This window comes from Papio anubis, chromosome 2 (genome assembly GCF_008728515.1).
Source record: "Papio anubis isolate 15944 chromosome 2, Panubis1.0, whole genome shotgun sequence".
NCBI lineage: Eukaryota > Metazoa > Chordata > Mammalia > Primates > Cercopithecidae > Papio > Papio anubis.
This window is the reverse complement of record NC_044977.1, coordinates 187,291,086-187,305,313: the sequence shown is the minus strand read 5'-3', so window position 1 is coordinate 187,305,313 and position 14,228 is coordinate 187,291,086. Positions and strand designations below refer to the sequence as shown.

Genomic DNA, 14,228 nt, shown 5'->3' with positions numbered 1-14,228 from the left:
ATCACATGAGGTCAGGAGTTCAAGACCAGTCTGGTCAACACGGTGAAACACCATCTCTACCAAAATACAAAAAAAAATTAGCCAGGTATGGTGGTGTGCACCTCTAGTCCCAGCTACTGGGGTGTCTGAGGCAGGAAAATCGCTTGAACCTGGGAGGCAGAGGTTGCAGTGAGTGGAGATCATGCCACTGTACTCCAGCCTGGGTGACAGAGTGAGACCTTGCCACACACAGAAAGAAAGAAAGAAAGAAAGAAAGAAAGAAAGAAAGAAAGAAAGAAGAAAGAAAAGAAAGAAGGAAAGGAAGGAAGGAAGGAAGGAAGGAAGGAAGGAAAAAAGAAAGAAGGAAGGAAGGAAGGAAAGAAAAAAAGGAAGGAAGGAAGGAAGGAGAAAAGAAAAATATTTGAGACTGGATGATTTTATGAAGAAAAGAGGTTTCATTGGCTCACGGTTCTGCAGGTTGAACAGGAAGCATGGTGGCATCAGCTTCCGGAGAGTCCTCAGGGAATTTACAATCATGGCGGAAGACAAAGGGAAGCGAGGCATTTCATACAGCTGGAGCAGGAGGAAGAGAGAGCGAGGGGAGGTGCTACGTGCTTTTATATTACCAGATCTCACAATAACTGACTCACGCACTATTACCAAAACAGCATAGAGGGGATGTTGCCAATCCATTCATGAGAACTCTGCCCCCATGATCCAATAACCTCCCACCAGACCCCACCTCCAACACTGGGGATTACATTTAGACATGAGATTTGGTAGGAAGATAGATCCAAACCATATCAGTCTTCCAAGACTATTTGTAATACAAACATAAACTTGAAAATATTAAATTGAAAACACAGTCTAAAACAAAGAGGCAGGGCGCAGTGGCTCACGCCTGTAATCCCAGCACTTTGGGAGGCCAACGTGGGCGGATCACAAGGTCAGCAGATCCACACCATCCTGGCTAACACGGTCAAACCCCATCTCTACTAAAAAAAAAAAAAAAAAAAAAAATACAAAAAATTAGCCAGGCGTGGTGGCGGGAGCCTGTAGTCCCAGCTACTTGGGAGGCTGAGGCAGGAGAATGGCGTGAATACCGGGGAGGCAGAACTTGCAGTGAGCTGAGATGGCACCACTGCACTCCCGCCTGGGGGAGAGCAAGACTCCGTTAAAAAAAAAAAAACAACAACAAGGAAGCCAGTTCCTGCGCTCACAAGAGATGCAGAAACGTTGGATACCCATTCAGAATTGACTTTCATTAGCAAATGTATTATTGTTACTGAAGCACATTAACCCACCTACTGGCATTTGGTATGCTATTATTAAAATAGTGATCCCTTTAGGATAGAGGGTCAAATATAGTTTGCTTTTACATGACTATGTTAATGGTCCTAGCCTCTTTTGTAATATAGTCCTCAACTATCTTGACCATGTTGATCGTTTTTACATTCTGTTGAATATCATACTGGTTCACTCTACAGATAAGATCATTCTGATTTGTCTCATAACTAAGAAGTAGCAAGTATCCTCAATATCCTAGTAAGACACACATAGAGTAGAAAGTGGAAATAAACCCCATAAAGATTCAGGGATAATGGCCTTGGGCATATTTAGTCATTCCATCTAAAGCAGTGGGTCTCAGCCAAGGATGATTTTGTCCTAAAGAGAAATTTGGAAACGTCTGGAGACGTTTTTGGCTGTCAGAAATCACAGAAGAGGCATGGCATCAAATGGATAAAGGCCAGGGGAACAACAAAACATCAGACAATGCACAAGACAACCCCCTGGCAATAAAGAATTATCCAACCTCAAATCTCAATAATTACAAGATTGAGAAACTTTGCCTTAAAATAATAAATATGATGCTTCATCTTAAAACCCCTAAAGAACAAAAAAAGATATAGTGCATGTGAACCCCTTTGAATTGTTGAGGTAATACTTACAGCAACTGGTAATACTACTTTGACTAACTGAATGACTTAAAGACTGCTTGTTTTGAATATGGCCCTGTACAAGAGAAGGTTCTGTAGTAGATCCAAAGTCCTGTGAAAGCTGCCCTGCCACTTAGGACATATTCATGTGGCTCAACTCTACCTTTATTCCTAGCCCTAACACTTGCCTGGATTCCAAGCCACTGAGGTTATAGCGACAGCTCTCGCCATACGCATTGTGATAAAGGGCCAACTATTTCTACTTTTTCCACTAACACAAAAGAAAAGTGCCTACATCGTGGTGGCTCACGCCTGTAATCCCAGCACTTTGGGAGGCTGAGGTGGGCGGATCACGAGGTCAGGAGTTTTAGACCAGCCTGGCCAAGATGGTGAAACCCCATCTCTACTAAAAATACAAAAATTGGCCGGACATGGTGGCGTGCGTCTAAAGTCCCAGCTAGTCAGGAGGCTGAGGCAGGAGAATCACTTGAACCCAGGAGGCGGAGGTTGTGGTGAGTGGAGATTGTGCGCCACTGCACTCCAGCCTGGGCAGCAGAGTGAGACTCTTGACTCAAAAAAAGGAAAAGAAAGAAAAGGGGAGGGAAGGGGAGGGGAGAAGAAGAAGAGAAGAGAAGAGAAGAGAAGAGAAGAGAAGAGAAGAGAAGAGAAGAGAAGAGAAGAGAAGAGAAGAGAAAGCCCCTACCTAAGGTGCTGACTGACAAAGAAGAGAGGCCACTGCAATGGTGTACTGGTAGAACAAACTTGGGGAGATTTCAGATTCCCTGCTGGGTGCCTAGAACAGGGAGGAGAATAATACAGCCTGAAAGTGCAGGAAAGTTAACACTCCATGAGGTAGACCAGTCAGTCACAAAAGATGAGATGGAAGCAAGAGAGAATCCTTTGAACATCCTACCCATCATGAACTGTTCTTAGGTGCACTGATCTCTTATGGCCAGTCCAAATTTATCCTGCAGGACTCAGCAATCGACTGTTTATACGTGAGACTACAGCCAGCACAGAAATACATCATGTTGTGTTTGCTTTTCCTTTGTCCATGCTCCACTTTTCGTTTTCCTCTTATGCTTCTTTGTGCCTTTCAGTAAAGCAATAGCATATAATTTTGCCTCAGTTTTTTTTTTTTCTTTCTAAAGGTCTCAAGTTAAGATGCTAGGTACTAGAATAGGAAGGGCCTAGGGAAATTCAACTGGTGAGGAGAAGTATAGATGGATTGAGGCTGGGTCATGGAGAATCTTTAATGTCAAGCTAAGGATTCAAAGTACCCTCAGTTTCCAAGAATGTATGACTCTGTATTCACACAGACTGCTAGGAACAGAGCTCTGCATACGTAAAGTAACTCAGAGCCTGTCTAGGCATTCATTAACTAATAAACTGGGGAGTGAATATTGCTGTTTCATTCTCTTCACGTATTTCCTAAAACCTTTCTTTTGTTTAATTACATAGGCTGTACTCTCATTCCTGTAAGTAACCCATCTCTTGTGTGCTGCCAGAGGTGAACCACGGTTTTGGAGGGGATTAGTTAATGAGAAAATCTGTAGCAAGCCCAAACATCAAAATTTCCCCTCCTGGCTGGGCGCAGTGGCTCATGCCTGTAATTACAGCACTTTGGGAGACTGAGGCAGGCAGATCACTTGAGGTCAGGAGTTCACCTGGCCAACATGGTGAAACCCCGTCTCTACTAAAATACAAAAATTAGCTGGGCATGGTGGTGTGCGCCTGAAACCCCAGCTATTCAGGAGGCTGAGGCAGGAGAATCGCTTGAGCCCGGGAGGTGGAGTTTGTAGTGAGTTAAGATCTTACCATTGCACTCCAGCCTGGGTGACAGAGACTCCATCTCAAACAAACAAACAAAAAAAACCAAAATTTCCCCTAGTTACCATTCCTCTCCTTAACACAGTAAACTACATAGTGTTAGAGCAGCTTAAGAACTCCAAGGCCGGTCTTCTGAATCATTATCAATGTCTCTGAACAATTATCAATGCTGTATTAGGCAATTTCTGAAACTAAAATGAAATCTGGTTGCTATTGTATGCTTGACTTAAATTTTGGGAAGGAGGGATTAAAATGATAAATATAAACTACAAAATAGATGATGGATTATTTGAAAATTATAAAATGTGAGGGTTCAATCCTCATTATACTTAAATATAAATGATGAAATCAGTGAGCCAGTTAAATATGTCTCTGAAGTTAACTTGTGCTTTTTATGTCTTTGAAGCAATGTAGTCTTCCTTTATCTTAAATAGTAAGTGAGGGAAAAGAAAAACCAATGTATAAATTCAATACTATTTCCATTAGACTACCATTGACTTTCTTCACAGAACTAGAGAAAACTATTTTAAAATTCACATGGAACCCAGAAAAGAGCCCGAACAGCCACTGCAATCCTAAGCAAAAAGAACAAAGCTGGAGACATCACACTCAGCGACTTCAAACTGTACCACAGGGCAACAGTAATCAAAACAGCATGGCACTGGTACAAGAACAGACACATAGACCAGTGGAACAAAATACAGAACCTAGAAATTAGACTGCACACCTACAACAATCTGATCTTTGACGAACCTGACCCCCCCAAAAAAGTAACAGGGCAAAAAGTCCTTATTTAATAAATGGTGCTGGGATAACTGGTTAACCATATGCAGAAAATTAAAACTGGGCCCTTCCTTACAGCATATGCAAAAATTAACTCAAGATAGATTAAAGACTTAAATGTAAAACTCAAAACTATAAAAACCCTGGAAGACAACCTAGGCAATACCATTCAGGACATAGGCATGGACAAAGGTTTGATGATGAAGACACCAAAAGCATCCGCAACAAAAGAAAAATTGACAAATGGGATGTAATTATACTAAGGAGCTTCTGCACAGCACAGCAAAAGAAACTATCAACAGAGTGAATAAACAGACTACATAATGGGAGAAAACTGTTTGCAAACTATACATTTGACAAAGGTCTAATATCCAGCATCTATAAGGAATTTAAACAAATTTACAAGAAAACAAACAACTTCCTTAAAAAATGAGCAAAGGACCTGAATAGACACTTCTCAAAGAAGACATAGATGTGGCCAACGATTATATGAAAAGAAGCTCAATATCACTAATCATTAGAGAAATCAAAATCAAACCCACAATGAGATACCATCTCATACCAGTCAGAATGGCTATTACTAAAAAGTCAAAAAATAACAGATGCTGGTGATGTTCTGGAGAAAAAGGAACACTTATACACTGTTGGTGGGAGTGTAAATTAGTTCAACCATTGTGGAAGACAGTGTAGCGATTCCTCAAAGACCTAAAGACAGAAATACCATTTGACCCAGCAATCCCATTACTAGATATATACCCAAAGAAATATAAATCATTCTATTGTATAGACACATGCATGCATATGTTTATTGTCGCTATTCACAGTAGCAAAGACATGGAATCAGCCTAAATGCCCATCAATAATAGACTGGATAAAGAAAATGTAGTACATATTTACCATGTTATACTCTGCAGCCATGAAAAAGAACAAGATCATGTCCTTTGCAGGGACATGGATGGAGCTGGAGATCATTATCGTTAGCAAACTAAAGCTGACGCAGGAAAACCAAATATGGCATGTTCCTAAGAGGGAGCTAAATAATGAGAACACATGGACACATAGAGGGGAACAACACACATTGGGGCCTATTGGAGGGTTGAGGGTGGAAGGAGGGAAAGGATCAGGAAAAATAACTAATGGATACTAAGCTTAATACCTAGGTGATGAAATAATCTGTATAACAAACCCCCATGATACAGTTTTACCTATGTAACAAACCTGCACATCCTGCACATGTACCACTGAATTTAAAAGTTTAAAAAGAAAAAATGAAAATCAATATAAAAATAGCTGGTGTTTGGTGAGTTTGTGTACAATAGAATTTGAGGTTAAAGAAGATATGAGAGCATTATATTCACATTGTATAAATTTGCTTTCTGCAGAAGCAGAAGGATTCAAGTAGAAGTAGTTTATTTGGGAGGAAATACTGGGAGAGAATGGTGAGTAGGAGAAATGTACCTGGGAAAGGAAAAATGCCAATAGAATATGTTAACTAGCTAGCTACCAATGTGGGCAACTGGAACATAATCTCACTAGGGAACTGGGATGATAGTGAATAACATTTCAGAGTTGCCCCAGTGAAGATCAAGGAAAGCAGCATATTTATTTCTCAAATTCTGATCTTTCACTAGATGAAGTTTGCTTCGGGTTTCCTTTAAAAGCCACCAGCCAGGCTGGGTGCGGTGGCTCATGCCTGTAATCCCAACACTTTGCAAGGCTGAGGTGGGTGGATCACTTGAGGTCAGAAGTTCTTGACCAGCCTGGGCAACATGGTGAAACCCCACCTCTACTAAAAGTACAAAATTTAGCAGGGTATGGTGGCACAGGCCTGTAATCCCAGCTACGGCAGGAGACTCTCTGGAGGCCAGGAGGTGAAGGTTGCAGTGAGCCGAGATTGTGCCACTGCACTCCAGCTGACACAACAGAGCAAGACTCCATCTCAGAGAAAAAAATAAAAAATAAAAAATCCACCAGCCAAATCTTTCATCTGCAATATATCCTTTCCCAGTGAAGAGTCTGGGACCAAGCTGGACCTAACTAAGTGTGCCTCATCCTGTTCTATGTCTGACCACATCTGTGTGGCCAGACTCTAATCTTAAATGGCATGAGCATTGGTCAAAACCATATATGGTACTCTGCAGAGAACTGTTCATTGTACTGTCAATCTGAAATACTAGGAAAAACATCGGGAGAGAAACAAGACAAAAACATCAGAACTCATCCAATGTCATATTAGTGAGTAGTGCACCACAGATTACATTTAGGCATGCTGAGTCCTAGTGATAGGCTCTTTCCAATAAGGAACACGACTTCTGGAATGATTTTAAACCTTGTAACATTTAGTTCACTGATAGTCACATGGTGGGGATAAATAGGCATTTGTGAATTAACAGTGAGTTTTATTTTTTATTTTTTTGAAGGAAATGTGTTTCCAGATACTACTGCTCACATTTTTATCTTGAATTCTTCCTTTTCAGAGCAAATGTTTGTTCAAGGGACATATGGGATGTCTGCTAGTGATATCTCATATTAAAGCTATGATTGGAGCTGAACCTCAGAAGACAACAAAATTGATAGTTTTATAGGGATGAGGGGAACTTTCCTTCCAGCCTCTGAAAGTTTGACAATTTGAGTCTGTGAAATAAATTGACAGTAGATATATTAACAGGAGAAAAGATACCACAAATTTATCATATGACTATGCACGTCGGTCCCACAAAGTATGAGACTTCCAGAAGAGTTGGGTGGTTGAAGTTTATATGGTATCTTGAGCTACAAAAAGAAATAGGGGATTGGGACTTCCGGAGTCGGGTGGCCACAAGTTATGCGGTGCTGAAGGGAAGAAACACACGAGGAACAAATGCTGTTTTTGTGCAGATAAAGTTTCTCAGGTAGCAGTCCACAGAAGAACAGGTGGCGTCAATCGTTTTTCTCCTTTCCTGTTACTATCTTCCCTGTTTGATGATATTGTAAGGAGGGGGCTCATGACAATTGCATTCCTTTCAGAGGAACTTTCCTTAGTGAGTTAAGGGAACTTCAGAGAGAGTTCCTTCATGTCTGCTTTGGGAGGGAAAGAGGAGCAAGAGACTAGAGGAACAGAGACGGTTGGAGAGACTTTGTTTCTCCTTTAGTTCAAAGCACTCAGCATAACAAAAGTGCCATACTCTGTGGCATCATTTTTCTAGTCCCAACAGTTTCTACAACCTCTACCTTCCAAAGAATCCTTTCTTCTCAACCTCCATATCTTAGCAAAGCAACCAGTAGTGCCAATAAATATGAGTTTATCTTGTGACAGTAGTGAATGGACTTAACGAAGAGCTCAGCTAAACCATTATATCCAGGCAGGAGTTATAAATTATACAAGTGTCACAGGTTGAAACCCAGAATTGAGTTTCAGCCTGGGAGGCCACATGGGTCCGTGGCTTTGCCCAGGAAGGAATTCAAGAGTGAGCCAACAGAGCAAAGTGAAAGCAAGTTTGTTAAGAAAATAAAGGAATAAAAGGATGGCTACTCCATAGGCTGAGCAGCCCTGAGGGCTGCTGGTGGGCTATGCTTATGGTTATTTCTTAATTATATGCTAAACAAGGGGCGGATTTTTCATGAGTTTCCTGGGAAAGGGGTGGAAAATTCGAGGAACCAAGAGTTTCTCCTCCTTCGAGACTATGTAGGGTAACTTTCAGATGTTGCCATGGCATTTGTAAACTGTCATGGTGCTGGTGGAGTGTCTTTTAGTATGCTAATACATTACAATTAGCTTACAATGGGCAGTGAGGATGGCCGGAGGTGACTTTCATCACCGTCTTGAATTTGGTGGGTTTTGACCGGCTTTTCAGTTGCATCTTGTTTTGTCAGGTCAGTGTCTACATGACCTGCCTCTTGTGCTGACCTTCTATCTCATCCTGTGACTAAGAATGCCTAACCCGCTGGGAATGCAGCCCAGCAGATCTCAGCCTAGTTTTACCCAGCCCCTATTCAAATGATGTCACTCTGTTCCAAATGCCTCTGACACAAGCAGGATAAAAACTCCATAAATATTGACTCCATCTAACAGATTCTGTCAGAGGAAGAAATCTCATTTTGATAATGACATCTTTCTGGAGCACTGCTCTTTGAATAGGGGTTCCATAGATGTATTAATATTACCAAAAATTTAGTTAATAAAACAAATTCAGATTGTTCCGTATCTAACTTCATCTATACTCAATGTTTTGATAACACTGAAGAATCTTCACAGTGAAACATTCAACACCCTTGTGGTGAGAAACACGGTGAAACTTGTGGAAGAAAAGGTAGTAGCATTGTGACTCAACGAAGACTGAGCAAAGTGGCATTTTACAAAGCCAGGGATGGCTGAACTACTGTATTGTTTTCCATTCAAATCTTTAGGCCACCAGCTAGAATGAGACAAATCTTTTCCGGTTTCACTAAAGCTTATGCAGATTCTGGAGTCTGTTTCACCACCCAGAAAGACAGCTGAAATCCACCTAAAGAGGAACAGGCTGGGTTAGGCAGGAAAAGGAAGGTGACGTATTTTGGTTAGGGCAGTAAGTCACTTTTACAAATAAAAGAAGAAAAAGTGATAAAATGGAATGCACACAAAAATAGATTTATAGAGGACAAAGAGTGACCATACCAAGTATATTAGTTTTTTCTCAAGCTGTTATAAAGAAATACCTGGGAATGAGTAATTTAGTTTAAAAAGAGGTTTAATTAGTGTATGGTTTTGCAGATTGTAAAGAAAACATAGAGCTTCTGGGGAGGCCTCGGAAATCTTACAATTACACCTGAAGGCAAACAGAAAGCAGGCACATCTTACGGGGCCAGAGCAGGAGCAAGAGAGAGAGGGGGCAGCTACCGCACACTTTAAACAACCAGATCTCATGAGAACGCCATCATGAGAACAGCCTCAAAGGGGGAATTCTACCTCCATGATCCAATCACCTCCCACCAGGCTCCACCGTCAACACTGGACATTACAATTTGACATGAGATTTGGGTGACGGCACAGATCCAAACCATGTCATTCTGCCTCTGACTCCTCCCAAGTGTCACATCCTTCTCACATTGCAAAATACAACCATCCCTTCTCAACAGTCCCCCAAGTCTTAACTCATTCCAATATTCACTCAAAAGTTAGTCCAAAGTCTCGTCTGAGACAAAGCTAGTGCCTTCTGCCTATGAGCCTGTAAAACTAAAAACAAGTTAGTTATTTCCAAGATACAATGGATTTATTGGCCTCAGGTAAATACTCCCATTCCAAAAGGGATAAATTGGCCAAAAGAAAAGGACTATAGGACAGGCACGGTGGCTCACGCCTATAATCCCAGCACTTTGGGAGGCTGAGGTAGGCGGATCATGAGGTCAGGAGTTCAAGACCAGTCTGGCCAATATGGTGAAACCCTGTCTCTACTAAAAATACAAAAATTAGCCAGGCATGGTGCTGGGCGCCTGTAATCCCAGCCACCTGGGAGGCTGAGCCAGGAGAATCACTTGAAACCGGGAGGCAGAGTTTGCAGTGTGCTGAGATTGCACTACTGCACTCCAGCCTGGGCGAAAGAGTGAAAACTCCGTCTCAAAAAATAAAAAATAGAATAAAAATAAATAAAAAAATAAATTTTTTAAAAAAAGAAAAGAAAGGGGCTACAGGCACCATGCAAGTCCGAAACCCAATAGGGCAGTCATTAAATCTTAAAGCTCCAAAATAATCTCGTTTGACTCCATGTCTCCCATCCAGGACACACTGATGCAAGGGGTGAATTCCCAAGGCCTTGGGCAGCTCTACCTCTGTGACTTTGCAGGGTTCAGCCCCCAAGGCTGCTCCCAAGGGCTGGTGTTGATTTACTGTGGCCCTTCCAGGTGCAGGGCACAAATTGTTGGTGTATCTACAATTCTGGTGTTTGGAGGATGGTGGCCGCCTTCTCCCAGCTCCGTTAGGCAATACCCCAGTGGGGACTCTGTGTGGGGGCTCTACCCCCACATTTCCCCTCTGCATTGCCTTAGTAGATAGAGATTCTCCAAGAGGGCTCTGCTACTGCAGCAGGCTTTTGCCTGGACATCCAGGCTTTTCCATACATCCTCTAAAATCTAGGTGGAGGCTCTCAAGCCCCAGCTCTTGCACTCTGTGCACCCATAGGCTTAACACCACGTGGAAGCTGCCAAGGCTTATGGCTTGCACCCCCTGAAGCAGCAGCCTGAGCTTTACCTGGGCTGTTTTAGATGTGGCTGGAGCTAGAGCAACTGAGCTGTGAAGAGCAGTTTCCTGAGACTGCACAGGGCATTGGAGCCCTTGCCCTGGTCCACAAAACCATCCTTCTGTCCTAGGCCTCTGGGCATATGATGGGAGGGACTGCCCCTAAAGGTCTCTAAAATGACTAGGAGGCCTTTTTCTCACTCTCTTGGCTGTTAGCATTTGCCTACCTTTTATTTATGCAAATTTCTGTAGCTGCCTTGAAATTCTACCCAGAAAATATAGTATTCTTTTCTACTATATGGCTGGGCTGCAAATTGTCCAAATTTTATGCTCTGCTTCCCTTTAAAAAGTAAGTTCGGCTAGGCGCGGTGGCTCAAGCCTGTAATCCCAGCACTTTGGGAGGCCGAGGTGGGCGGATCACGAAGTCAGGAGATCAATACCATCCTGGCTAACACGGTGAAACCCTATCTGTACTAAAAATACAAAAAAATTAGCCAGGCGCGTTGGCGGGCGCCTGTAGTCCCAGCTACTTGGGAGGCTGAGGCAGGAGAATGGCGTGAACCTGGGAGGCGGAGCTTGCACTGAGCCAAGATCGCGCCACTGCACTCCAGAGCCTGGGCGACAGAGTGAGACTCCGCCTCAAAAAAAAAATAAAAAAATTCAAAAGTAAGTTCAAACTTCAGATCATTTCTTTGCTTGTGCATATGAGCATATGTTGTTGTTAGAAGTAACTGGGCTACATCTTGGATGATTTACTGCTTAGAAATTTCTGCCACCCTAAATCATCACTCTCAATTTCAAAGTTCTACAGATCCCTAGAGCAGGGGCATAACGCATCCAACCTCTTTGTTAACAAATAACAAAAGTAACCTTTGCTCCAGTTCCAAATAAGTTCCTTATTTCCATCTGAGACCCCACCCCATCCTGGACTTCACTATCGATATCATTATCAAGATTTTGGTTATTACCATTCAACAAGTCTCTAGGAAGTGCCAAGTTTTCCCTCATCTTCACATCTTCTTCTGAGTCCTCCACACTCTTCCAACCTCTTCTTGTTACGCAGTTCCACTCTTTGGTACTGATTTTCTGTATTAGTCCATTCTCACACTGCTATAAAGAAATACCTGAGACTGAGTAATTTATAAAGCAACGAGGTTTAACTGACTCACAGTTCTGCAGGCTTTACAGAAAGCATAATGGCTCTGGGGAGGTCTCAGGAAACTTACACTTATTCCTGAAGGCAAAGGGAAAGCAGGCACATCTTATATGGCCAGAACAGGAGAAAAAGAGAGTGGTGAGGTGCCACACATTTATAAACAACCAGATCTCATGAGAACTCACTCGCTCTCATGAGAACAGCAAGTGGGAAATCCACCCCCATGATCCAAACACCTCCCACCAGAACCCACTTCCGGTATTGAGGATTACAATTTGACATAAAATTTGGGTGGGGGCAAAAATCCAAACTGTGTCTCCAAGTTAAAGCAGTGACTTTTTTTGGAATTCGATGTATACGTTTTTCACAAGGCTATTGTGGGTCTATTACCGTGCTAGGTACTACCTTGGGTGTTGAATGTATAAGAATCTTGACTTACCTTTTTTCCCTAAAAAGTAAAAAGATGAATATATATGCTACAACTAGACAACAGTTGATGATAAGAAAGGGTTCATCAGAATATTGCCACAGAGTGTTCAAAGGGAAAGGATCTCAGATGTAATTAGCCTAAATATCTTGCATGTTACAGACAGAAGTCCGGTGCATGGAATTCTCAATGCTATATGATAGAAGTAGAAAGTGTTATTTATTTTCTAAAGTAGGTAACCAAGAACACTTAACCTGTTGAATGACAATGTAAACATTGATTTAAGTGCATTATCACAATAAATAAGGTTTTTAAAAAATTAATTTGCTTAGTAAATAGAGATTAAATTAGGATAATGATAAAATAATTATCCACTTTAACTAACACTATGTGCCAGGTGCTGTGCTAAATATTTTATTATCTACTTTCTCCTTTAATCCCCACCACAGGCTAGAAGTTATGTAGTGCAATGAAAAATGAGGAATTACTATCCTTGTCCTCAAGCCACCCAGAATTTAGAGGGAGATCCAGACTTTGACTTAATTACTACCAAATATATTGCAACAGGTAAAACAACACATTATATTAAGCTACAAGAATATGAAAGAAGAGGTAATTAATGTTGGCCCAAAAAGAGGATCAAGGAATTATTTATTGGAAAATATGACCTTGGATCTCAGATTTTTAAAATAATGGGTTTTCCAGGTAGGCTTGAACAAAGAAATGGTCTCTTGAAAGCATTCTCCTCTCTCCACTGCACAGGGAGGCAAGGTCTAAACCAGCTATCAGGGTCAAAGAAAAGAAAAAGCTGAAGTGAGAGAAGAGCAGATGAGACTCAAGAAATTAGTTCCTAATAAGAATAAAGTTTGGAAAGTGGCCAAGGACAGAAGTATTAATATTACTCTGTGAGTCGCATACCTCTCAGGGACAAAACTTTTAGGATAATCCACAGTCCAAATCCAAAAGGCACACATAAGGAGAAAAGGCACAGAAGTTAGAGGAAGGCTCTTCATTTGAAGTTATTCTCATTTAAAGAAAAGTTTTTTTTTTTTCAGTTCTTTCTCACAGATACTGACATTGTTTCCCAAGCGCAGTAAGCATCATTACAGTTTATTGCCTGTTCTATGAATGCATTGAGGTGTTCATCTATTTTTAGTTAATTTGACTATCAAATAATCATAGTCATGTTTGATTCCTCTCTACCTCTCTAGCTCAACGCCAGTTATTTCCTCCATTTAGGAGAAAAACAGCTAAATATGCCAGCCGTCGATTTCTCTTGCTATCTTTTCCTCTAGGCAATGAGATTCTGGATTTGAAATTCCCAGCCCTGCCTAATTTTGGAGACACTCATCCTCCCGCTTTTCTTAAGAAAGACCTCTTTTGTGTGTAAAATAGTCAAGAGACTTCCCTCCAGCAGGTGGGGTTTGAAATAGTTTGATAAGGAGAGACATGGAAGCACAAACAGAACCACAAGTGTTCTCTTACTCTATTTCTTTATTCATTTGTTTAGTTTTTAGATATTTCTGGGCAAGCAATTATGGACCAGGAATTGTGGTTACTGGAGATAGTAACCATATGTTCACAATCATGAACAAGGTAAATATACACAGTGGCATATTGGAGCTTATAGTGTAATGGAGAGAGACACTGTACAAAAACAGAGTAATTGATTTACGGTTGAGATGTGAGCTGTTCAGGAAATGTACACAGTGGAGTGAAAGGCTCTGACAGGATGACCCGCTTAATCTGGAGAAATCAGGGGAGATTTTGTTGAGGAAGCAACAACTTTAATTGAGGCTTAAAATGGAGTATGTGTGTATGTGTGTGTGTAAGTTGGGGAAAGGGAGTATGCCTCCCTGCAGGTGCAAAGTCCTTGTGGCAGAAAGTTGCTTGACATTTTTGAAGAACTGAAAGAAGGGTATTTGT

General features: G+C 41.5%; 1 protein-coding gene across 3 annotated transcripts in view; it reads right to left on the bottom strand.

Moving 5' to 3' along the window:
• The window catches only part of CCDC50 (coiled-coil domain containing 50), a 101,002-nt gene extending 87,584 nt beyond the window's left edge, over nucleotides 1-13,418 (bottom strand). Inside the window, exons 1-2 of one of the 3 annotated variants that reach the window (XM_031663883.1) lie at nucleotides 13,379-13,418; nucleotides 13,221-13,235 (exon numbers count right to left, since the gene is read on the bottom strand). In XM_031663883.1, coding sequence (XP_031519743.1) covers nucleotides 13,221-13,235; nucleotides 13,379-13,406 — 43 coding nt within the window. In that variant the 5' untranslated portion in view covers nucleotides 13,407-13,418. Of the gene's footprint in view, nucleotides 1-11,687; nucleotides 11,830-11,945; nucleotides 11,961-13,220 lie in introns of those variants that run through there. The other 2 variants (XM_031663884.1, XM_021934983.2) reach the window with 2 other exon arrangements.
• Between the last annotated feature and the right edge of the window lie 810 nt (nucleotides 13,419-14,228).